This window comes from Populus trichocarpa, chromosome 10 (genome assembly GCF_000002775.5).
Source record: "Populus trichocarpa isolate Nisqually-1 chromosome 10, P.trichocarpa_v4.1, whole genome shotgun sequence".
Taxonomy (NCBI): domain Eukaryota; kingdom Viridiplantae; phylum Streptophyta; class Magnoliopsida; order Malpighiales; family Salicaceae; genus Populus; species Populus trichocarpa.
Window position 1 is genome coordinate 13,628,502 of NC_037294.2, and position 25,109 is coordinate 13,653,610.

Here is a 25,109-nt window from a genome sequence, read left to right on the forward strand (position 1 = left end):
CCAAATCTTTTGATTGTATCAATTTTACCCCAAATGTATTCAATGCTACACAAAATTACTCTAACAAAGATCATACGATATGTACAATATTGTTAATTAAACCAAGTTTTGGTTCTAATTTCCTATATTACTCAGTATATTAAGTATACTTCCCATCACAACAAGACTTCTAATTTATAACGATTTTGTAGTGGACGAAGAAATATTGCTCTATCCTTTTGTCTTTTATTAAAAAAAAAAAAAAAAACGACTTCGAACATTACTTTATTTTTGTCATGTGAATGTTTTTCAGGGAAGAGAAAATATAAAAAATCAGAAATTCCCCCAACACTTCCTGCTGCTCAGCCAGTGTCCAATGATGCAGCTGAGGAGATTCATTATCATAGCCATAGAGGCACTGTTCAAGAAAATGCTGGAGCATGGAAACGGATCCATCGTGCTTTTAAAAATATGCGACAAAAGATCTGTTTAGAAAAGAAATAAAACCCTAGTTTTTTTTAAAAATATTTTAGCTATGATTATAATTACTAATTTGCTCATGCAATTATGTATGTGAATCCAAGATAATTAAACCTGTTGTTACATTTTTTTTAATTTTAGAATATTAGGCCGTGGAAATCTCTTTTTTATGATGTTGATATATTGATTTGATTGCGAGATTCATGATTGAAGTTGAAGATGAAAGATTAACGGAACAATTGTGTATTTGTTTTATTTAGTTAATTAATTGAATAATAAATATTTTGACTATATTAATAATTTATTTATTGGTTTTAATTGACTATAAAATAATTTTAGAGTCGATGTAAATGGTTTGAATTGATCACGCAAAGAAAAAACAGCATTGTTATGGATCCTGAAAAACCAACCCAGCATCCTCTCTCGAGGGCGATTTCATGGTTCTATTCTTCGCTACTTATAATCGATTCAGGGTTTCCTTTCAATTTTAGAATCTTTCCAGTATTCGTGCTCTCGAATAATTTCTGTTTATTTTTTTCCCGTTGATTTCTTTGCTTTAGTCTCGATAACTTGCAGCCTCCTTGCAGAGAAGAGACATGGCTATCGATTAGCTTTTTATACCCAAGAATGTAAAGTAACAAAAACATTCCGAAAGATACAATCTTTGCAGTGCAATGAAACCCAGTATGCTGCAAAAACTTGGCTGCTCAACAAGGGAACAGATCGAGTTTCAATAAATATCAAATCAAACCCCTCAATCTCACCTCATAATTATTCTCACGAGGCAAAAAAATGGTTCGGTTTCCTGAAAAAAGTTAGTAAATGATGTTTGCCACACTTCTTTCACCAGACAAGGAAAAAAGACTAGATAGAGAATATCCTTTGATTTCTAATTCCCTCCAAACCCGAGGTTGAATGCTAATACTTCTACTTGCTAGCTTGCAGGCTCATGGAATACAAAGCGAGTGATAATTGTTGAGATAAAGAATCTTTGGTAACGAGAAATTCTGAGCAGAAAAGGAGACTTCTCTTCTACATCACAGTCAAAGGTTCTAATCAGTTGTTTTCTATATATTCAGAGACAAAGAGAAAGAATTTGTATGTCCATTCCTACCAAATCCTTTGTCCTGCTCGAAAGTTAACAAGCCATGAGGCCCAATTTCTAGGGACAGTATAACTCCCAAACGTTAAAGAAATTAACTCATTAGTGTTTTATTGCTCAGGCATGATAATATAATAATAGCCAACGCCAAATTAGCCTTTTGGTCTGCTTCACAGGTCGATCACTACTAAAAATACCCCAGCTAAAAATTTCTTTCAGCAGAGACAATGCCCTCTTTGATATGTTCACTATTGCTATAACAAGGCTGCGTAACTCATCCTAATAAGTTCAAGAAATTCCCTTGACAACTCCGCTACATTGACTCTATAAATGCATTTCACTACCCATTTCGTTCCAAAATTTCAACATTTACATAAGAGTAAAAACAAATGGCTACATTCTCGTATACGATCCCCTTGCCCATCAGATGCTCTACCACCGGTAACAAACAAGATCCTAAAAAGCAAAACCTTAACAAAATCAAAATTACTGGGACTCCTACCAGGTCCGTTAAGGTTGATACACTTAGCCAAACTGCCGGGGTGGCAAAAACCTCGGTTGCTTCAGTCGAAAATGGCCATATCTCCAAAGAGCAGATACGTCAAAACATACCAACAAAGAAGCAGTTTGTTGATTATCATCGCCAAGGCCTCATCGTCGAAGGTGGTGTTGGGTACAGACAGACTGTTGTTATTAGGTCCTATGAAGTTGGTGCTGATAAAACTGCTACGCTCGAGAGCATCCTTAATCTTCTTCAGGTAATTAAAAGCTCAACTCTTCACACATTTATCCATCCCATGCATAAAATGAGCGATGCCTTTGAGCCACGCTGATGGGAATTCTTCTGTAGTTTCAACTGTATTCTTAGTATTATTCCCAACTATGTAGGAAACAGCATTGAATCATGTATGGATGTCGGGACTTCTCAGCAATGGATTTGGTGCCACACATGGAATGATGAAGAACAATCTCATATGGGTTGTCTCAAGAATGCAAGTCCTGGTGGATCAATACCCAATCTGGTAGGTCCTCTCATCATTAACCACACAATGAACATTAGGAATACTTGTTTTGAGAAGCTTAATAGATTAGCAGTAAATGAAAAGTCTCTGTAAGCTGAATTTCACCAATGGTTAACCAGTGTTTTCATGGTTTTGTGATCATCAAATCAGCAGTTCGTATAAAAAGACTCAGGCCTATAAGGTTATACACATAACAATAGAAAAGATGTAGATATGATTTCTCTCATAATCAATGGCATTTATCCTGTACCATCGAAAAGTGACATTGCTGTGCCTTTTTTCTTTTCCCTTGTTAAAAGCGCTCATTCCCCTGAATCGCATATAGTCTGGAAACAGGTCTAGACACATATTTTTAGCTACTCCCACGATTTAGGTTTAGAATTTACAGAGTGGGATCTATAAATTTTTAAATCCCACATATGACAAAGGTAAAATCAAACAAGTTACCATGGATGAAAAAACTTCGTGTTGCCATTTCTGTTCCTTTTTGAAGTAAGCTACAGGTTTTTGCACCACTTAAACAGCCTTAATTTTTTACTATATGGGATATTTACAATGGATCTCTATCTAACTGAGAAATTACCATCATGTAGCAAAGCAACTAGTCCTGATTAATGAATAGATGAACGTGTCTTGCAGGGGAGAGATAGTGGAAATCGACACATGGGTTGGAGCATCAGGGAAGAATGGAATGCGGCGAGACTGGCTCATACGAAGCCAAGCAACAGGCCATGTCTTTGCACGTGCAACAAGGTTGATTTCATAACTCAATATTAATTTCTCTATATCATCCTCTAACTTGATCGTACCGTACTGACAACTTCAATTTCAAACAGTACTTGGGTGATGATGAACGAAAAGACAAGGCGCCTCTCAAAGATGCCAGAGGAGGTCAGGACTGAAATTTCACCGTGGTTTATAGAGAAACAAGCTATCCATGAAGATGTCCCGGAGAAAATCTCGAAGTTGGACAGCAACGCAAAATATGTGAACTCAAACTTGAAGGTGAACTTCACAAAACCAAACTTCAAAAACAAATGCTACAACTTAAAGCACCATAGACATATACTAACAACTATCCTGGTTTCTAATTTTTAGCCCAAGAGGAGTGATTTGGATATGAACCAACATGTCAACAATGTGAAGTACGTTAGATGGATGTTGGAGGTAAAACATTAACCACCACCATCTCTCTGATAGCTCATACAGAAAACCTTATTGACATGTTCGTTCTTTCTTAACTCATTTTTTCTACAGACTATTCCTGACCAGTTTTTGGAGTCTCATCAACTTTCCGGCATCATCTTAGAGTACAGAAGGGAGTGTGGGAGTTCAAATATAGTTCAATCACTCTGCGAACCCGACGAGGATGGAATCCTTAATAGTGGTTTGAAACAAAACAACGACATGAGCCCGCTCAATAGGTTTTCTTTGGCCTCAGAAATCATGGAAGGCAATGGACTCCTAGGATCCTTGGATAAGGTCCCTCTAAGATACACACATCTCCTTCAAACCCAAGGCGATACTCAAAACGAAGAGATCGTAAGAGGAAAGACCACATGGAAGAAAAAGCAATCTAATATTGAGCTGTCTAATATGCCATTTTCCATTTAACAAGAAGCATTTACTGAGGGATCTTGCAAGCTGATCGTTGTTGAACGTCACTGGGTAAGAGAGACATCCTCGATACGACAATGCATGCTCTAAGAATGATCAAGTGAAATGCATACGTACATTTAAAAAAAAAAAACAGAGAGCTCCCATATTTCCAATCTTTCTACATTTAAACAGGACCTGAATGGAGACCCGAATAAAGGTGCCCTTGGTATGAAACGAGTTCCTGGGAAGGTGGCAAGAAGACAACAAAAACCAAGGATTGTTTCGATAGGAATAACCATGTACATGGCGGTAACTTTCAGGAAAAAAAAAACAATAAAAGAAAAACCTCTAGGCTGTCGGTAAGACTAATTAAAGATTCCTTCTCTGCCTGTATAAAGCAAGAGAAATTATTATCACAAGTAAAATGAGTGATGTAATTATTATCATTACAGATTTAATAACACCCAAAAAAAAAAAATTATATTCTTCCACCCATTGTCGAGAGAAGGAAAGGAGTCTTGCGTCAAGGAAAATGTGTAGGAAACTATCTTATGGTTTAATAAATTTAATAGTGTTTTCGAAGAAGACTGAGATTATAAGTCATGGGCATATTGACTGCAAAAAACAAAATCCTGCATGATTAAGAGAGATACACTTTTTCTATTTCTATATATACACACAGTGACATGGGCACGGATCGAGAAAGAAGAACCTAGTGTTGTCAAAGAACAGGAATTGCTTTTCTAAATGATTTCCAATTTCACCTTGATTGAATCAATGACTCCAGTCCACAAATGTTTTCCCGAAAATCGGCTAAACCTTGCGGAGTCTCACTCGTAGAATTGTCGTGAGCAAACTAGAGATTGCCTTCTGTCGAGCACCAATTATTTGCACAATTGCTTCATAGGCTTTACAAAGGTCGATCAACAGGAAAGAAAACCTTGAACTCTTTCAAGAACTGCCTTGAATAATTGCCAGTTTGAGCCATAGGATTTACAGCAGGTGATAAGATAACGTCAAGATACCGGATCGAATAACTGCCAGGCTGCTTGTGGCGAACTAAACACAACAATCATATAAACGTAAACAGCAAAACATGTGCGAATACTTCAGTTGAATCATATTTCAATGCTTATAAGCATATGCTATAGAGCCGACGCAAAATATAAATATTTTAAACATTCTGATAAAATGCCCCAATGGAATTGTCAGGCATGCATTTTCCAATGAAAAATGTGAGGCAAGCCCGGTGTTAAAAATTGCTCCTCTCTCAGACAAGTTAAAAGGGAAAATTACCAATTTGATGATTGCTGCAAATTAGCAACACATGAACCTACCATTAGAGGCATTTTCCAACTACCTATCATAAAAGAATTGAATACTCTAAAACTGTGATCCACTAACCTAAGAGAATAAGCATTTACAATTCCATGAAGCTATAGGGCATTTACAAGATGTATACCCATAAGAACATGAAGGAATAAAAGAATAGTGTACCATGCTAGCAAATTCATCGTCTCTTTCTTCCCAAACTTTTCCATGACCACATAATCAGGAATATTACAAGGCTAACTCCAACAGATGTCCAGAAGATGACCAACCATGCAGGCATTGGTTTGGGATAAAGACCTGGCAGAAATCAAAACAATAGGTCATTTCTACAGGAAATGAGAGTCATTTTGGATGCTTCACCAAAGCTGAATATTTTAGCTAAGTGGAAGCATAAAATAACAAGATACAAATTGAGAGCATACCATGTCCAAACTTGATGCAAATGAGAAGTTCCACGATGCAAATAGCAAGGGAAAGCCAACAAAAAGCGCCTACCTTTTTCACAGGCTTTCTGGTAAATTGACATAATTTCAATAAGGATAAGCATACAGGTAATTCAGCCATTGACAACTCTCCATATAACCAGAAAAACTACATTGGGAGAGAGAGGGAGGGAGTACCGGTCTTGGAGATATGAATTGTATTCACGTGTTGTAGGTATGGCAATTAGCCACCACAAGATCAACCTGTACACTATTACAGGGTTCCGAGGAGGAACCCATAGACAAAACTTCAAAAAGAATGTGTTGAGCTCTACAGTCAGGAAGACAATACAGAGACTAAGAACTTGGATAAATCGCCATGGACCAAGCAAGGGATGCCATTCATCTTTGTCCCACTGTGCAGGTGTAAATTGTTCCAATGTCCGTTTGACCTAATTAGCAGGTGGTCAAGTTGCATGGTTAGAAATCATGCATCAGTATACGTTAACAATGCAACAATATTTTCATCAAATGAAAATTATTTCGACTAAGATCAAGATTTGGAAGCCAAAGAGTACAAGTGAGAAACAGTGAGGATGACTAAATTAGAGAGGGAAAAAAAGGTTTGAAATTCAAATAGCATGTACTAACTTCTGGTTTGTATTCGAAAAACAAAATTGTACTTGCAACTAAAAAAAGTCAAAAACAGACACAAAGGAACTTAGTTGTTGAGGCCATGTTTTACCAGTAAATTAGAAAAGGTGACAACAACACTTCTTCAGATATATTAAGGAGGATACAGTCAGGTATAAGATTTCTTTCTTCCAGCGCAAGGGTGCAAATTGTTTCTCAAGATAATTTTTATTGACCTACTTTTCTACCCTCAAGGGGATGGGAATTTTTGGCCTACCATGAGATATATTTTCAGTGGTCTCTTAAAAATTCCTCGGCACTAGTATATACAAACATTGTGAAGTAGTTTTAATGACAAATAAATTGTTGTCAACCCAAATGATGGACCTGAAATTGCCATTGTAATTCTACTGGCTAGTAGAAGTGTCCACCACTTATAGCTGACGCTGACTCAGAAAAGGGGCAACAGAAAAATGAAATTTCCAAACATACCTTGCTCATAATATTAGGTTGGCGACTTATACCAACCCACTCGTATGTTTTTCCATCAAAATACCCGACTGTATGCATTCCAGCCCAAATGCCTGCAAAGAAACCCAACAGAAAAGGTCACAATAAGCTACAAAGAAATAATTTAAATGGCAAGCCAAAATTTGAAAACTACTACACAAATCTCATTCATTTATCTTATGTAGTTTTCATGAAAAGGATTAAATACTAGATATTTTAGCTTAGAATGCTCAGAGAGAAGAATCTGATATTGCAAGAAACTGAGAGGATTGCCAGGAAAGGGAGATCTTAAAGAATAAGAGGGAGGGGGAGGATTGCCAGCAGCTTCACATAATTTTCCTCATTAACTCTTCAGTGCAGGCCACTTAAAATGACCAAGATATTGCTTGCGACAGCTAAGAAAGATGCTAGTCATACTATAGTGGTGCATTAAAGCCCAGAATTAAGTCAAACTTGATACTAGTTTTGGTTTGAAAAGCAGAATATATCATGGCTTCTACATGGATATTCTGAACATATTTTACATCAGTTATATGGTCCTTTAGTTACACAAATGGAAGCAACAGCCATAGAATCATGTTTCATTGAATGGTTAACACCTAAACATATAGAGCACATATCAAGTACCTTCAATATATCCGTGGACTAAATTTTTAAGAAACTTATTACCAAATCATTGAACCAGCAAGCATTTTGAAGGTAAAATCGAGTTTTCTACTTGTTTATATAAAGTTAGAAATGCATCTTTGAACCACTTAACAGCCTAGCTTATCCAGGTTCCATCTGCACTTGACTATCATCATACTAAACTTTTACTAGAAAGATTTAGCTATCAAGATAACATGATAATTAACAACTATTCCTTAAAAAATGTTGATTAATTAAATAGCCTAACACAACACTTCAGTTATGAGTGGACATGGATTTAATATGTATGATAGGGTCAAGATTTATGCTCCCCAACCTGTGCATCTATATGATCATGTGCTGCAAAAGAACATGCATGCCAGTTAAGACCGTCAACCCCAACTGACCTGTTGTCAACCCCAAATCAGTGAGAGACACTTAAATGGAGGTTAAGTGTTTTGCAAAAACAAATTGAAAACCTCCGAGTACACTACCACTCAATTTTATAGATAATGATGTTGTTTCTTTTGTTTCATTGCAAGGCCAATGGGCTTTGGGCTAAACAATGGAGGGTACCCTGAGACCTCTAAAGTGGAAATCAAAATTTTAACCACTTGAGTAGTACATTATTCTCTCCAATCAAATTGTTTTTTTTATATCCAGCGACCATCTAGAAAATGCCTCTTCATTTCAACTTCTTCAAACACCTGAAATCTCCTATAGCCAGATTTTATATTCATAAACAATTAGCCATTCATCAAAATGACAAATTAAAATGATACAGCCTGACAAAGCAAATAAAAAAAAAAACAGAAGCCGCAGCTCAGGAATTCTCACCAAACCAATTGCATATCAAAATATCAAGAATGATACTGTCCCACCAGCATTCATTGAAGTTTGGTAGCATGTGGCGGAAGGTAAACTGAAAATACCAGTAATAAAGTTAGTTGAGCAGATTGAACACATAGCTGAGGACATGTTTCAGAGACCAGGAAGAAAAGGATGAGAATAACAAAAGGGAATGTTGGTATTGGCTAGATACTAACCTCCATCAGCTCAAAACCAATTGACAATACCCATAGAAGTGGCTGATTACGGATTAATATAGCCTTGCCCCACCATCCAAAGATATGTGCTAGAACAAATTCATCAAAAAGAGTGTCCTAGAAAGAAATAAAAAAATCAGAAATATTTTGCATCCAGATACTGTGTGTGTGAGAGGGGGGGAGGTTTCTAACAAAAGAAATCATACCAAAACGTTCTTAAACTTGCTTGTAGGATTTTCAGGCACATAAATGCGACAATCAGCACCATATGATCTTTCAGGTAGTTCTGCTCAAACAAGTGTAAACAACAATTAAGATAATTAAGAAAGATGTCAATATCCCACCAAATACAAGAATGAGATGTTAGCAGCTTACAAGTGTAATGTGTGGCTGCAGTACAGAATGATTTATCAACTAATATAGTGAATTTTAATGGTTATGATGAGTTACAAAGAATTACCAATTCCAAGGTCAGGATGGAGAAACTTCATAAATTGCCGCGCATCATCACGCTTCTGCAAAGGAGAAATTTTAACCTTCAATCAGTAAACTATTCTTTAACACGCACAGATCATCCAATTAGTCTGAAAAAATATTAGCTCATGAAGTGCATAAGAAATGAAGAACATCTAATTAACAAGTACATGTCAAATTTTAACCTGTATGATTCATATGGACAGAATGAGCTCCGTTTTGATTGACATATAGAAAGCTAAAAGTGTTCATTGTATGTTATTTCTTGAAATAGGATCAAAAGACAATTGATTATGTATGTTTTTTAGATAAGATTTAAAATACAATTAATTAGGGAAGAAAACAATGAAAATACAAATTGCATTTGGATGGTGAATTTATTTAAAGAGTTTCATGGCTTGCATAAATAGATATACAAACAGTAAAAGAAATACTTGATTGAAATTGTTCTTGCAGAAAAATTGGTAGGCTTTAGTTATATTATCTTTGGCGAAATATTATGGAAATTATAGGTGTTTAATTAAAAATTTAGACAATGTTATAAAAAAAAAACATTAAACTAGTTTCCATGAAAACACTCAAGAACGTTTTTAATCCCATGTAAAAGATTTGTGAAATTTATAAATGATGGATCAATTTGAAAAGTTAAGCAGTGCAAGCAAATGCCTTCAACTAGTTTAACTATGAATTTGTTTTGAGAGTTTATGCACATGGAAACCATCTCTGTTAGAGCAAATTGCCTTGCACAAACATGCATGCACACGTATATAAAGACACAAAACCAGATCATGTATATGTAAATGTGCGGGGAAAGTTAGCTTTACAAAAGAAAAATCTGGAGAAGCAAGTATGTGAAGGTGCAAGCAACAGCTTAGCACAAGTGTGCACGAAAGAGAAGTTGTCTTCACAAAAAGAAAACCAACCTGAAAAAGCAGAAATGTGAGGGCAACAAGATAAACAATGGCCAATCCATGAACTAAGCGCCAAATTGCTGGATGTGGCCTTATTAGAACCCTGCAAGAAAATACAAATCTGGCATATGTTAAGAGTTCACTTGAGAGCCAGCCTATACAGTTGATCGCACAAGTTTGCAAAACAGCCAGATAATTTATGTCCTCTTGCACCCACCTGTTTCTGATATTTCCTCATACAAATTAGCATGCCAACAACCAAGTTATATTGAAACTAAAACTACCTGAAATGCATCATTTATAATCTGAGATTGTTGGCCACTAAAGCCCAACAAATAAGTTGAGCACTTACATGCTAGATTTTATATTCTCAAATTTCAAATGACAAAAGAAACCATAACATATGCTTATTAATTTGATATCCAATAAAAAGTAACAACATAAAAAGAAATTTCATGATAACTCAATCCAGCAACTTACGTTGAAGGGGCCTGTAGCAAGCAATAACCAAGAAAAACTGCAGTCATTGCCCATATACCCCTGCAAGAAATAGCACATCATGAGGCACTCAACATAATTTTGCATTTCATCAGTATAAAATCAAATTAGCTAATCCCAAACAAAAGCACTGGATTAATAAGTATGTACAAACCTTTTCACAGATGTAACAACATCACCAGATGTGCAGCTCTCTGGATCTAGGGCTCCACTTGCCCATCTAGTAATCACATAAACAGACAACAAATGAAAACTTGTTGAAGAATTTTAATACTCTTTAAGCTGCTGTAGTAATGCACGACTGTGTTTTAAATAAATGCATGGTCATCTTCTGCACAGACAACAACCAGTAATCAAACAATCTTCTATATCTAAAAGAACAGACAAACACTCAAAACACAAGCAGACCGTCTTTAGGAAGGCACAAAACAACCCCAGGTGGGTAAACTAATTAGAAGCATACACACGGATCATCAAAATATCATTCATTTGAATTCACTGACATTAGGGGAGAAAGAGAAAACTTCAAACAGAGAGAACAATATCGAAAGCTTAACCAAAAGAAAGCCTCCTCTGACAATATGAAAATAAGATGCAAAAGTTCAGGTTACATGCTTCATAAATATGGTCACCCTTATTGCTTTAATATTTGTAAAGAAAAAAATAATGTCTAGCCAGATTCCTGAAGCACTCCATCATATGGCAAAAACAAAATTTGAACATTGCAACCAAATATAAAAGAAAGCAAGATAATTTTGAGAAAAATCAAATCCACACAATCAAACTATGCAAAGTAAGAATCTGACACCAAAGACAACATTCTTTGGTTGAACTTAGAGAATCCTAAGATTAAAATTACCAAGAGCATCACCCTCTGTTTGATACAAGAAAAGGAACTTCATTTGATCATAGCAAATTGATTTAGAGTGACATTTTCAACCTATGAAAGGAACTGTAACAGCACCAAGGGCATCTCTGAATCAACCCAGACTAACAATTGGATAAACCAATACAGTCACAGAACAATTTGCAATTTTGATGACAAACAGATACAAATACTTTCTTGCAGAGGACCAATATAAGATCCATGATAATAGAAGATCCAACAGGCTCTATTTGGCAAACAAAAATATAAGTCCAAAGAGAAAACAATTCAGCCAGGCTAGAAACACTTAAGAGGTCAAATGTCTAGAATTTAGCATCTATTATAACAAATTTTAATCTATCAAATAATAAAGAGGTTGATTGGCCAACTTTAAGATACCGATAAAAATGTAGCAGTCACTCACATTAGAAAGCAAGCACCAATAAGTAACAACGAAATAGTTCGAGGCTTATATGCCCATGCAGTCCAGGGATCTACATCACCAACACTTGGTAATGCTAAATCACCGTTTGTATGAGCAAAATGGTCCTTTCTTCTCACTCTTGTTTGACCATTCAGCTCCATGATCGCCAGTGCTTATGAGATGCAACTTGCTCACTGAAAATCATAGATCAAGTAAGAAACAGAGAGTACTTCCATGAGGGGGGGGGGGGACCAAACTTGCCCTCATCACCCATAAAAAGTAAATACTGTGAACAATTGAAAATAAAAATAACAGAGTTCCAGAGCATATGGGAGTACATTAGTTTATTTAAGGTGGCAAGGAAACAAGAAACAATTACTCAGAAGATGATCAACAACTATATCAACAGTGCATGCATGTAAGAGACTCATTAAAGGGATATAGGCTAATATGACTTCTTTTTGTTGTGAGGCCAAACATTGATCAACAATTATTTATATCTCACAATTGATTTCCACTAACCAGCTATAGTTTCAAGAAGCAAACAGAAAATGTAATTCTAAAGATTCTTTTTTGTACACGTTAAAAACCATAACTGGAACCAGTACAACAACTAATACAGATTCCTAACTAAGAAAACTAAAGGCATACAATAAGTTGTGTATGGTGATAAATCTGTTTTTCATTTCACAGCCCCATTCCATACTAAGCATGATGGTTTTGTTCTTCAAATGTTATGAGTGCTAGATCAGATAAAATTCAATTTCGATGGGGACTACCACACATGACCTGCATTGTTGATTCAAGGAGCATAAAGCATTACAAGACATAAGGTACAAGAATTCAGAAACATACCAACCACCTCATCATACATAAAAGCATGGTCCCATCGTAATACCCTACAAAGAATGTTGTCATTGATTACCATTCTTAAATAAGAATCAACCCATTTCATGTAAGCTCTCATCCGAAAATCCAATATTCTACACACGCATAGGATTCACCAAGAGAAACTTACAGCAGAAACAATAAGAAACTTATACCAGCATATCCGATTTCAAAACTATCTCTTATGTTATCTGACTGAAAATAAAGAAAAATTGATCAACAAGACCCTTAAAAAAAGATCCAATCTTTTAACTGTGTTCCATAACTCTTAAAACTTTCCACGTTTTTTCTTCTTCGTTTTTTTTTCCCCAGAAGACAGATTGTACAGGGATAAATTTGACAAAGTATAGAAGATACTTGTCTAAGAAACTTCAAACCCCTGTAACAATAAAGCCAGAAATGAAGTCCTTGTAATTGCGTTACAATCTAAAAAATCTGCCACGGCTTCGCTATCAGAGAATTGATAGGATGCAAAAACCAGGGCGTGAAAATTTAAAAGATTAGACCAAACCAAATCTCATATTCAAGAGGAAACATTAAGCTTGAACACGAGCTACAATATTAAAACCCAGTAATCATTGAAAAGAGGTCACAGCTTTATGGCTAAGAAAAGTGGTCAAAACTAAGACATAAAGAGAAATAAACAGCCTTTTTTATTTATTAAAAGGATAATAAATTTACAAAACATGCAAATCACAGATTGAAAAAACAAATTAATTAGTACAGAGAATAAGACCCCACAAGAAAAGAGGCAGTTAGTTACCTAGTAGTCATGTAACTACCAAACAGTACACCCTGTATAACTACTATGCAACAGGCATCATTACTACTTCTTAAAATACTACACCCCATCTTTATAACCAAAAATTCATGGGAAAGGGACCATTTTAAATGATGGTAAGAAAGAAAATATCATTTCATAGGTAACCCAGAAATCTCAACAGTTAAAGACGTGGAAGAATTTACAGAAACTAGATTAGAAAAAACACACATCTAACACAGCAAATTCACAAGAGAATCATCAAATGATTCATACATAACTAAATCACAACTTGGGTATCCAATAATTCAGAATCGAATCATTGCATGCAATCAAGAAAGCCTTGATAAGAGAAACAAGAAACGGTTTGAGTAACAGATTCAAAATGGCAACGGTAAATGCTATTATTGTGTTGACAGAGAAAAACACAAAAAAATAAGTAAATGAATGAATGAATAAAAGGTCTTGTTTATAAAAATGGTTTTTGGGTATTTTTATTTAATTGAAAATGCAAATGACAAAAACTTTTAAGAAAAAAGAAAAACAGATGTGCAGAAAGGTTGCCTGAAAAAGGCAAAATGGGCTTTTCATTCTTTTTCTTTTTTTTCTTTTTTGTTGTGCACTTACGTAAGAAGAGAAGAGAGATCCCTGGCCGTACGATATTGCAGGTGAATACAAATAAGACCGTGACCGTCCGATCAGATAATCGAAATCAAGAACAAATAGAGGAGGAGGAGGAGGAGGAGGAGGAGAGGGAGATGTCGTATTACTTCAAAAGGAAAAAAAGAAAAGTTAAACGGGGGTCTCTCCCACTCCCTCTGTTTATGAGCAAACAAAATCTGGATCGGTGTGAGGTATGATTAATGGCAGAGAAGAGAGAAAACGAAGTATATAATATCCGAGGAGGAGGTTTAAAAAAAAACAGAAGGGCAAAAGGCTTTGCTTTATTTATTAATAAATAAAAGAGTGAGAGGTATGATGGTAACGAAGATGATGAGAGAGGGAGTGGATTACTACGCTACTGCTTGTTCAAAAGTTAGAGAGAGAAAGAGAGGAAGAAAGTACGATGGTCAAAGATAGATTTTGGAGATGTTTTAAAGCGTTTGGAATTGTGTTCATACCTGTGTTCTTAAAAAAAAATTAAAAATTTTAAAAATAAAATTTTTTTATATTTTTAAATTATTTTAATATGTTAATATTAAAAATAAATTTAAAAAATAAATTAAATTATTTTAATAAATTTTCAAAAAAATATACAATTAGAAAGACAATAGTTTTAGATAGATACGGTCTCTCTCTTGCATGAAGGGTGCGGACGGGTTTGAGCCTTTTGATTTTTCCTTGACTAAATTCTAACTTGGTACTTATAGTTTTAATAAACAATATAGTCAATCCCTCTGCTCCTATTTTTTTTATTTATGTTACAAATCATGTCCTTAGGTAAGTTCTCCGTTAATGAGGTGTTGAGTTGTGAGCCATCGCCAATTTAACATTTTTTTATTTTAAGAATATATTTTCTTTTTCAATTAAATTTTCTAATCTTATTCGCTGTAAGGTTTAATTAAAATTTAAAATAAAATTCATATTTCATACACTTTGCGTAAGGACACGGTTCACTAGATTACAACAGTTAAATAACTATTCTGTCCTTTAAAAAAATCAACAACCTTTTAATTAGGGGTGTTACGGTTTTTTTTCACTTGATCCATTGTTCATTTTCAGATATATTTGAACAAAATAATCTTGTCATATTTTTTGGCACTGACTTAATTATTCTTGAGAGAAATAAAATATTAAACTTGCATGGAGGGGCTTTTAGGTCTTCTTATTTTGTAAACATGGTGAAATAATTTAATTATCTTTAAAATAAAAAAAATCTTAAGATGTTTTCCAATGATATTTTCATTTTTTAGTATGATTTTTTTTATTACAATCAAATTCCCTTATAAGATATTTGATAATTTAAGTAATACAAAAATTATTATAAAAAAGTGACACTCGTCGTATCACCATGTGCATCCTCGTCCAATAATAAAATACTACCTTTCACGACGATATTTGAATTGTCTTGATTGCTCCACCATGAAGTGATGGTATGTGCGGGCAATGAACCTTTGATTTGGTGCTCATGGTCTTTTTTTTTTCTTCCTTTTAATTTTCGTGTTTGTCCTTTTAAAATTTCAAAACAATCCCTCGATTTGTTTTTCCTTTAATTTTGGTCCATGTTTTTTACCATTATTTTTTTATATGAAATAATTTATAAAATTTGATTTTTTTCAACTTAACCCACCTTTAATTTTTTTATATGTCAGACTCGGTTCGTACTCTTTTGATTGCTATTTATTTTATTTGAGATAATTTTTAAAACTAGATTATTATTTTTTTTGCGATTTCATCCTCCTTTATTTTTTTTCCTATCAAATTTTATTCCCATTCTTTTTATTGCTAGTTTTCTTACATGACAAATTTTTTAAATTGATATTTTTTTTTACAATATCATCTTTCAACATTAAATTGATTAGGAATTGAGCTTATATATTGAGCCCAAGTATAGAATTTTATGGGTTGTAAATTTGGAAGATTAACCCAAGTTTAGGATATTCATTCGGGTTTTCTTGGTTTTCTTTCATTTTTTAAGTTATATTTTTCAGTTTCATTCTTCACTGTTTATTTAATTGGAGATTCAGCTTTGTTATTTTTTTTATTTGCTTTCTATTGATTTTTTTTGTTGATTGTGAAAATAATTTGGGTTATCTCGACCTTCGATATTGGGTTGTTTGATAATTAAGTTTCATGATTTTATTCAATTTGCTTTAAACAAGGTTACCCCGATATCATAATCAGCCGACATATTTTGTATGCTAACCTAGTGAACTTGGATCGGGTTTTTCTAATCTTTTTTGGATTCTATGTATTTTTTAATTTCTTTTTTCAATATTTTTTTTTAGAAATTGAGCTTCATTTTTTTTTACATTCTTTGCGGTTGTTGCGTTTTCATTTGATGTTTTCTTTGTTATTAAATAAGATCCTTTAACATTTGATTTTTTATTTCAATTTCATCCTCCAGCATTTGATTGACTAGAAACTTGTCTTTATACTTTTTTTTTGCTTTTTTTTATATGAGGTTATTCCAATCTCATACCCATGTTCGCGGTGTTAATGGTTTAATCTAGTGTGGCTTGGGTTTTTTCTATTGCTTTTTCAAAAAAATATTTTTTTTTTAGTTTTTTCCTTCAATATTAGGTTGTTTGATAATTTAGCTTTATGATTTTATTTAATTTTCTTTTGATGAGGTTAACCTAGTGTCAACATTTGATTTAAAAAAAATATTTTTTTATTTTAATTTCATTTTTTATCATTTGATTAGCTGTGAATTGGTCATCAAGCTTTGTTTTTATGTGAGGTTATCTCAATCTTATACCTGTAATCATGGGGTTAGTGTGTTAACTTGTTTTGACTCAGATTTTTTTTCATTTTTTTTCAAGTTTTTTTTATCAATTTTTTTAGTTTATCTACCCCCATTGTATCTTTTTATTTCTATTATTAAATTGGTTAAACTTATTAAACTCAATCAAGTTAAATACTCGAGGCCTGTATTTTTACTTTGTTTTGTTATTTTAGAAATACTTCTCTTGCTTTAGTATTTTTTTTTTTTAACACCGTAAAAAAATTAGGTAAACTCATGTCTCAGCGCGGCCACCAATCCAGCAAGTAAATGAAACTTCTCATGATTTCCACCAGTGTCCTATCAAACAATTTGTTACTTTTTTTTTTCTCTCTGCTGGTCTTAGGTTTGATGTTTACAGTACTTTTTAGCTTTTAACATTCTCGTTTATATATATATATATATATTTGCCTCGTAGCTTAAAATGAAATTCGATCCCATTAGGTTTTTTCTTTGATCTTCTTCTCTTTCATAGCTACTGCCACACCTCCATTAACAATGATATACAGAAGGTCACCTTAAAAGGTTGGCTGTGATAATTTTTATGATTGTACGTGAAAATAGAAAGTAGATCATATAATTAACGAGAAGCTACTTTGCGAACGTTTAATTACAAGAACTAGCACACTTGTTGATGAATCAACAGCCAATAAAATATTTTTAACTTGTCTAGAAACTAAATTATAACTTGCTCTTTTCCCCAATTAAGCACTTGCCCACAACATAACCCTTGTTTACATGCCGCCGCCGCCGCCGCCGCCTCCCCCCATCTTGGACCATGTATAAGTGGTTCCAATCATAGCTTAATTACCAGCTGATAATGAAATTTAATTCCCTCGTGTTAAATGCCTCCAGCTCTTGATTTTCTAATTGAATTGTTCGGTGGAATACACCCGTCTGTTCAAAAATGATAGTAAAACCGCTTCACAAATTTCTGGGATCGCTGTGGAAAAAGGATGAAGCATGGGCTTGAAAGACGTCGTGGAATTTGCCTGTCATGGACACCTCCTTGGAATGTCTTGGAAGACTGCAATAATTATGATATCTATCAAATTGTGATATTTTGTGCACAATTTGCCAGACATTATAACTATCTAAAGGACTCTGGAGTGAAGTTCATTATAGACAAGAATTTTCGAGAAGTTAATTTATGAAAAAAAAAAACTGCTGCAAAATTAACACTTGAATTGTTATATGGCTAGCAAATTTACATGAATTTTTCGGAAAAATCACAAAAAGTTAATTCTGTAGAATTAAAAGAAAAAAAATGAGATGACTAGATATCGTTTTCATGCAATAAATAAATAAATAAATAAAAAACAGAGAGAGAAATGTCCAATAAACTAAGAGTGGCGTTATTCTCACTCCACAATCTATTTTTATTGCTTAGATAGACCAAAAGACCTCAAAATAGATTTTTCATAAATGATGATATCACGTCTCGGTTTTGCATTTATATCTGTGAATTATAGTTAAAAGTAAAAAGTCTTCCGTTTGTTGATTATAGTATTCAAACTTTACCCTTTTTTAATCAATACCTAGTACCAGATTTAATTAATTTCTAAAAAAAATTGGACGTGTTTTGCTTGTTTATTTTTTTTTGTTTTCCAAATCACCAATAAATTATTTATTTTAATAAAATATAACAGAGTGATTACTTTTTATCATAAGATTCTGAAAACTTTAATTTTATATATTTCTAGTTTTTCACTTTTGAATTTTAATAAATGGAAAGCAGTATTTCAATAAAAGTTGATTTAGCCAAAATAAGACAATCCATAGTTTTTTTTTCCCATCATGTCGTCATTTTCATAATTTTCAAACCCCATTAATGGTCATGGAAATTATAACTTATTAACTGGAAAACGATCAAACCCCAGTAATGATGAAAGATTATCTTCTAGGCCACCGATGGTCGTCCGTGAGCTTGAAATTGGATCCTCTAATCTTCTACACGGAGAGCTTTATAAAAAAGAATTATTGTTTTAACTCATGCACGCGTAAACATAGTTTTTAAATCCGGTGTGATCTAAGATCCGGGTTTCAGGTTTTGACCAGGTTATCGGGTTTTGATTAATTCTATTTTTTTTTTAAATCAGAACCACGTTGTTTTAGTAAAAAAAACAAAAAGTCATCGGGTTTTGACCGGGTCACTCCGGATTTTGACTTTTGCTTTTTTAAAAAAACCTGGTTCAATTCCAGCTCCGGTTTAATCGGATCCCAAGTTAACTTGTCTGCCAGATTTCAAAACTATACGCGTAAAAATATCAATGAAGGAACGTGTTATACTACCATACTTCATCGATGTGATAATGAACCCTTTTTTCAAACGAGCATGGATCTGATTGGTAGGGGATAGAACCATATTATTGATTAAAAAAAAAATCAGATCCAGAACCATACAAAACTAGATTGAGAATTGTTAAAAAAGAAGAGAAAAGAATTGAAAAGGCTGGTACCGGTACTGATAATTTCACCGATAAAGACTCGAGTTTTTTTCTCTCAGGGGGCTGTGAGAGAGGGTTCTTTTGATTTGTCGATGTTCCATGGTTACATCAGACATAAATGATGATTTAGCCCATCAGTAAACTTGTAATAAATATAGAGCTGAATCAATAACTCGTGTTTTATTCTCTAACATGGTAGAAATTTTATACTACTTTACAAGATCATTTACTCGTGTTTTATCCTCTAGCATACATGAAATGAATCAGAGTTCTCTTAACAAGAGTTACATGGTTTATATATGAAGAGTAACTTTTGAACTTGATTAATGTTTTAAAATATATTTTCCATACATAACAAGAAATAAAAATGAGTAAAACTAGAAAAATATTTGATAAAAAAAACCAAAACAACTTTTTTTAATAAAAAAACGAATATAAATTTGAACTAATAATTAAGTCGAAAGCTGAGATCAAAATAAATTTTCGCTTGATTTTGCAATAATCTTTTAATTTAAGCTGAGACTTGTAGAAAAAAGCTTGGGGGGGGGGGGGGGGCGCCATAGCGGCAGTGATTCAACGAATGGTGATAAGCCACTTTGTCAATGTTTGACACTTCATTTTAATTGGGAGGAAAAAGTAGATTTAGCAGAGATACAGTGACGCCCCTTGATAGGACAAAAACAGGACCGAAGACAAGCATGCATTGCAGTTACAAGGGGAGAAGAATCACAGTGTCGGCCGAGGAAAGAAAGTTGATAATCTCAGTCTTAAAAAAATAAGAACAAAGAGCAGTAGTGACTTATGCTTTAATGATATCCAACGATTGCATTAATGATGGGATTGGATTCCGTTTGACCATTCAATTGTCATCATTGTCGTCTTCACTGCCTCTGCCACTAACTTGAAAGGCATGTTTTGTTCAAACAAGCGAGCGAGAGTCAGATAAGCCAAGGCAAGGTCATCACCCTAGGCTGCTAGCCTCGTAAAAAAAGAGATAAGCTCGTGGAGAACTAGCATCTCCTTTCTCCTTTCGAAATGATTAATGTGAGGTGTCGAGGTCAATCATGAGTGTGCCGATTGGAAAATCAATGCAATCAATTAGGATCCGCTTTGTTTTTTTTTTTTATTATTATTTATTTATAAATCACCCTGTTTTGGTAAAAATTTCAGGAAGATGACAAGACCTCAAGAATATCTAATAAAATAACATAGTTTAAACATAATCACATGTTAAAATATCGTGATGTCACATAAATATTTGCTGAAACACCAGTTGTAAGTTTAACAGGACAATTTCATGATCCAGCAATATATGCTAGCTGGTGTTAGAATTGCTTCCAAGATCCGTGGTGACGAGTTTAGCATTTTTTTCATTCAATTTTAAAAAATATAAATATTTGGCAAAGTTTTTTTTTAAAAAAATAAACAAACAAGCGGTCTAGAAAACATGTAAAAGTCAGTTATTGGAGAAATATATATGTTATTTTTTTATTTCTTCTGTAATTAGTTAAAAAACGATTCACTTATAAACACAACAAAAACCACAGTGATTGGAGAAGTCTTAGTCGCTCCATCTAATTTATATGAACAGTAAGGCTCTTGTTTTTTCTTTCTCTTTTTAACTTGGTCACTCTCAAAATTAACAGGATGAAATTAGCTTTGAAATTGTGCTATACCTATAAAATTACAAGACAAATAATTGAAATGTAAGAAACAAATATAATATAATATATCTAATCTTGGATTTTTACTATTTTTATTTTGATTCAAAATTTTATTTTTTTATGTCACTTGATGAGAGAGAAAGACTCGTCAAAAAATAATTATAAAGAGAGAGTATTTAGCTGTCACGTTTTAGACAATCAAAATAGTCAAGTTTGTTGTCAAAATATTTCATCTAACAAGAAAAGTTTGACGATGATGATTTTTTATCCTCATCTTGCAAGAAAAGGTTGATCAGATCTTGGAAAGATATGTGGTCCCGGTTTGATTTTTTAGTTTTAATTAATTTTTGCTGCTTTAAAAGCAAAAATAGATTTACTGACGTTTCTCACATGAAGAATTTGTTGAAAATGAGTTTTATAGTAAAAAAAAAAAAAAACAAGCTCGCTTTTTATACCCAGATTCTAACTATTTTGGTTGCAAAAAAGAGGGCAAGTATATTACTTATTTGTCTTCCTCCTTTTTTTCAAAAAAAAAATTGCATGGGCTTCGCCTTCAGGCATGCGCATGCATGACTTGTTGCAGAGGTAAGCACTAGGCTTAACCTTTTTCTATCATTGTTTTTTAGGCACTCAATTTTATTTTATTTTTGCCTTGCTTGTTTACTCGATCTTCAATTTTAATATGGTTCCTGAGTAGTATTATAAATTTTTATTTTATTTTTTAATTATCATGTATTTGACATGAAAATAACAATAACAATAATAATAATAAATTGACAATGAAAATTCAATTCTGATAATTTTTTATAACATTTATGATTTTTTGTTTTTGTTTTCAATCACACATAAAAACATCAACATATTATATTGATATTTTTTAACCTACTTTAACAAATGTAAAATATGTATTTTTTAAATAAAAACAGTGATTCCAGTTAAAAAAATTTTGTCCGCTAAGATAAAAAAAATACGTTAAAAAATGATTTTAAACTTGAAAAATATATGTTTTGTGCTTATTTAAAATGACTTATATTTTTAACAAAAAAAAACTAATGTTCTATAATTAAATAAATTTTTCTTCGAAAGTTACACACGATATGAGATTAGATGTTTTAGTAAGTATTTTTATTTTAACTTTATCACTCTATCTTTGATTTAGATCAATAGATATGTTATCACATTTAATTGTTAATTTATTTTATTAAAATCACATATTCACTTTTAATTTTACTATAAAAATTTATCCTAATATTATTTTTATCAAAACGATTATGAATAGGGTTTAACAATCCCACTAAAGATTTTTTCAAAACTTGGTCATAATTTTTTTTATGTTAAAAAATATCTCTGGTCCCTTAAAACATTGTCCTGGCATGCAAACCAGTGGAAATCTAAATAATAAATGCCTTTATATCCTTTCTCATAAAAAATGGATAATGAATGATTTTGTAATTCTTTTCACCCGTAAATCTTAAAATCAAGTTTCGCAAGAGTTGAAGAGGAAATTGAGAACAGAAAAGCGGGAAAGAATGTTGGTACTGTGATTCCATATCTGTTTGAGTGATTTTTTACATAAAAAAAATAAATTATTTTTTAAAATAATTTTAATGTTTTAATATTAAAAAAAAAGTAAAAGAAATTATTTTAATATTTTTTAAAATACTTTTAAAGAATATTAGAATATAAACCAAAGACGTCTCCCGTTGCGTAATTCAGACTTTGGAGCTTTGTTGGGAATTTGTTTTTTTTTTTTGTTGTGCAGTACCACTTCTTTTAAGGATGGAGAAGTCAAAAGGCCTGTGTATGGGTACTGGGTAGAGTGGCGTTGGTACTTGAAGATAGAATTATAATTAATGACAGTTAAAGCTGTGTTCATGTTAGAGTACTTCAGAGCAGCCTGGATAATGGAAACTGTTTTGCTGGCAATAAAAAGAAATTTAATGTTTCAACGCAAAACTATAATTCAGCATCTGATTGATTAGACTTTCCATGATTTTTCTCTCTTTCGGTTAAGCCAGAGAGAAAACCATCTCCTGTTTTACCAGAACTCATTACTCTGTCACTGGGCTGAATCTCAAAGACCTTCTCTTACCTTTTCCTTTTCTTTTCTTTTCCTCACTGTGCAATTATTACATTACTTTATCACTATTTTCATACTGTAAGCTTACTTGGAAGATATTTTTATCGTTGAATAAAAAAAAAAGCATCTTCGACGCTAGAACACAGACATAATTTTGCTCCCTCCTGAAATGATGAACTTTTTACACCGTTAGAGATATCTTCGAACAGAGTTTATACATCAGTTAATATTATATCATATTCTCCAGGTATTATAGATGAAAATTCATTGGATAAACTTAGTCTATATATCACTACTAGCAAAGTAGATCAACAGACACAGGATGCATGAGCAAATTAAATACAATTATCCTCTCCATGATGATATTATATGCATTTTATATGATTTTGTTTGCACGTTTTTTATTTATATCCTCACTTAAGTTCATTAATGTATTCAAAAAATAATTTCTTATAAACCCATTTCGATTACATATTTAATGAATCCTGAACCATTTTATATTACGATACCACCCTGTATCTCTGGTTTTTTTCAAAAAAAAAAAAAGCTGCACTATCTGAAGGCAATGATGAGGTCTCCAGTTAAAAATTAAACACAGGGAAAATTGAATTCGTTAAAAAGAAAATGATGGATCTCGTTAATGGTTTCGGTGCCATTAGTTGGAACGTGTGCCGGTAAGGTCAAAATACTGTTTCCACACACACGCTGAGACTGCATTTGGACTTGGTTGTACGAAATTAAAAAAAGAAAGAAAAAAGGGACAACTCGAAAGGGATAGTGAAGGACAGGAGAAAATAATAGATTTAGTATTTTGTTTGCTGGGTAGTATTTTTTTTAAGGTGGTTTTCATGAAAATGTATTTTTAAAAATTGAGTTATTTTTTAATATTTAATAATGTTGTAGAAAATAAATTATAAATTATTTTTTAGTATTTAACTAGACTATAAAAAATAAACTGAAAAATAACTTATCAATATTTTAATTATTTTTTAAATTTATTAAAAGAATGAGAAACATATTTAATATATAAAAAAATTAAAAAATAATGAGATTAACTAAAAAGTGTTTTTGTTTATTTTTTTAATGGTAATAGAATATAAAAAAATTAAAAAAATAATTTATAGGAAATAATTTTACTTGAATCAAATGGGCCTTTTAAGGAACCATTGTTTTTTTTAAAAAATAATAAAATAAAATAACAATAGAGCAATACTAATCACTAACGAGGATGATGGACCACTTTGCTCAAATAGGCAGTCAATCACCGAGTTTTTTTTTTTTTAAAAAAAATATAATACGGAGAAGACAGGAAAAAAAAAACTGTGACAGATCTATTAAAAAAAACATTTTAAATCCCTTAGAATTCCCAACACATCGTACATGATATTCTTATCATTGTTTTATTTAGTATGGAATCGGTTGAATTTGAAAATCCAAAACAAACAAATCTCTTGTTAATTAATGAATCCTACCTCATCAAATATTCCCGCTATCAATTATTTTTTTCATAATAAAAAAATACTCTAATCAATTTACACGAGACCCTAAATTAAGGATTCTAAAAGTAGTGATCTAACTTTTTAAATGAATTAACATGACATATTTATCAAAATATTTAACGGGGGACAGAAGACATCGAACTGCCACTTCTGTTAGAAGTGACAACAAGACTCGAGAGAGAGAGAGAGATGCGAAACAAAAGACACACACATATAGACAAAACGGGTCAACACAGTAGTCTCGGCCACAATGAATGTCACCTATAAAGATAGTATTATTGCCCCTACACATATTCCTGCATTAATTTCCCTTCTCTCCCTTTCTAGGGGAACAGTACCCATATGAAGCTGCGTTCAGTGTTTTCATGTAGGGTTCCTACCTGAAAATAAATGATGATTCCA

At 32.8% G+C, this 25,109-nt stretch overlaps 2 protein-coding genes across 4 annotated transcripts; one reads left to right on the top strand and one right to left on the bottom strand.

Moving 5' to 3' along the window:
- Positions 1 to 1,950: 1,950 nt before the first annotated feature.
- Positions 1,951 to 4,197, top strand: LOC7475553 (palmitoyl-acyl carrier protein thioesterase, chloroplastic). Its single transcript, XM_024610613.2, has 6 exons — positions 1,951 to 2,319; positions 2,450 to 2,583; positions 3,223 to 3,336; positions 3,420 to 3,588; positions 3,682 to 3,750; positions 3,841 to 4,197. Exons 1-6 carry the CDS (start codon positions 1,951 to 1,953, stop codon positions 4,195 to 4,197), a joined length of 1,212 nt encoding a protein of 403 aa, XP_024466381.1.
- Positions 4,198 to 4,715: 518 nt separating this feature from the next.
- LOC7475554 (CDP-diacylglycerol--serine O-phosphatidyltransferase 1) lies at positions 4,716 to 14,627 on the bottom strand. 3 transcript variants are annotated; one of them, XM_024610609.2, is made up of 14 exons: positions 14,200 to 14,626; positions 11,925 to 12,118; positions 10,790 to 10,855; positions 10,618 to 10,677; positions 10,150 to 10,240; positions 9,213 to 9,267; positions 8,959 to 9,038; positions 8,753 to 8,869; positions 8,544 to 8,628; positions 7,062 to 7,153; positions 6,135 to 6,388; positions 5,937 to 6,025; positions 5,680 to 5,811; positions 4,716 to 5,241 (listed from the first exon to the last, which is right to left on the bottom strand). In XM_024610609.2, exons 2-13 carry the CDS (start codon positions 12,083 to 12,085, stop codon positions 5,693 to 5,695), a joined length of 1,269 nt encoding a protein of 422 aa, XP_024466377.1. In that variant the 5' UTR covers positions 12,086 to 12,118; positions 14,200 to 14,626; the 3' UTR covers positions 4,716 to 5,241; positions 5,680 to 5,692. The 3 variants fall into 3 exon arrangements, with proteins under 3 accessions (XP_024466377.1, XP_024466379.1, XP_024466380.1); XM_024610611.2 differs by lacking the exon at positions 4,716 to 5,241 and adding an exon at positions 12,780 to 12,823 and having other exon boundaries at positions 5,344 to 5,811; positions 14,200 to 14,627; XM_024610612.2 differs by lacking the exons at positions 4,716 to 5,241; positions 14,200 to 14,626 and having other exon boundaries at positions 5,344 to 5,811; positions 10,790 to 10,966; positions 11,925 to 12,073.
- Between the last annotated feature and the right edge of the window lie 10,482 nt (positions 14,628 to 25,109).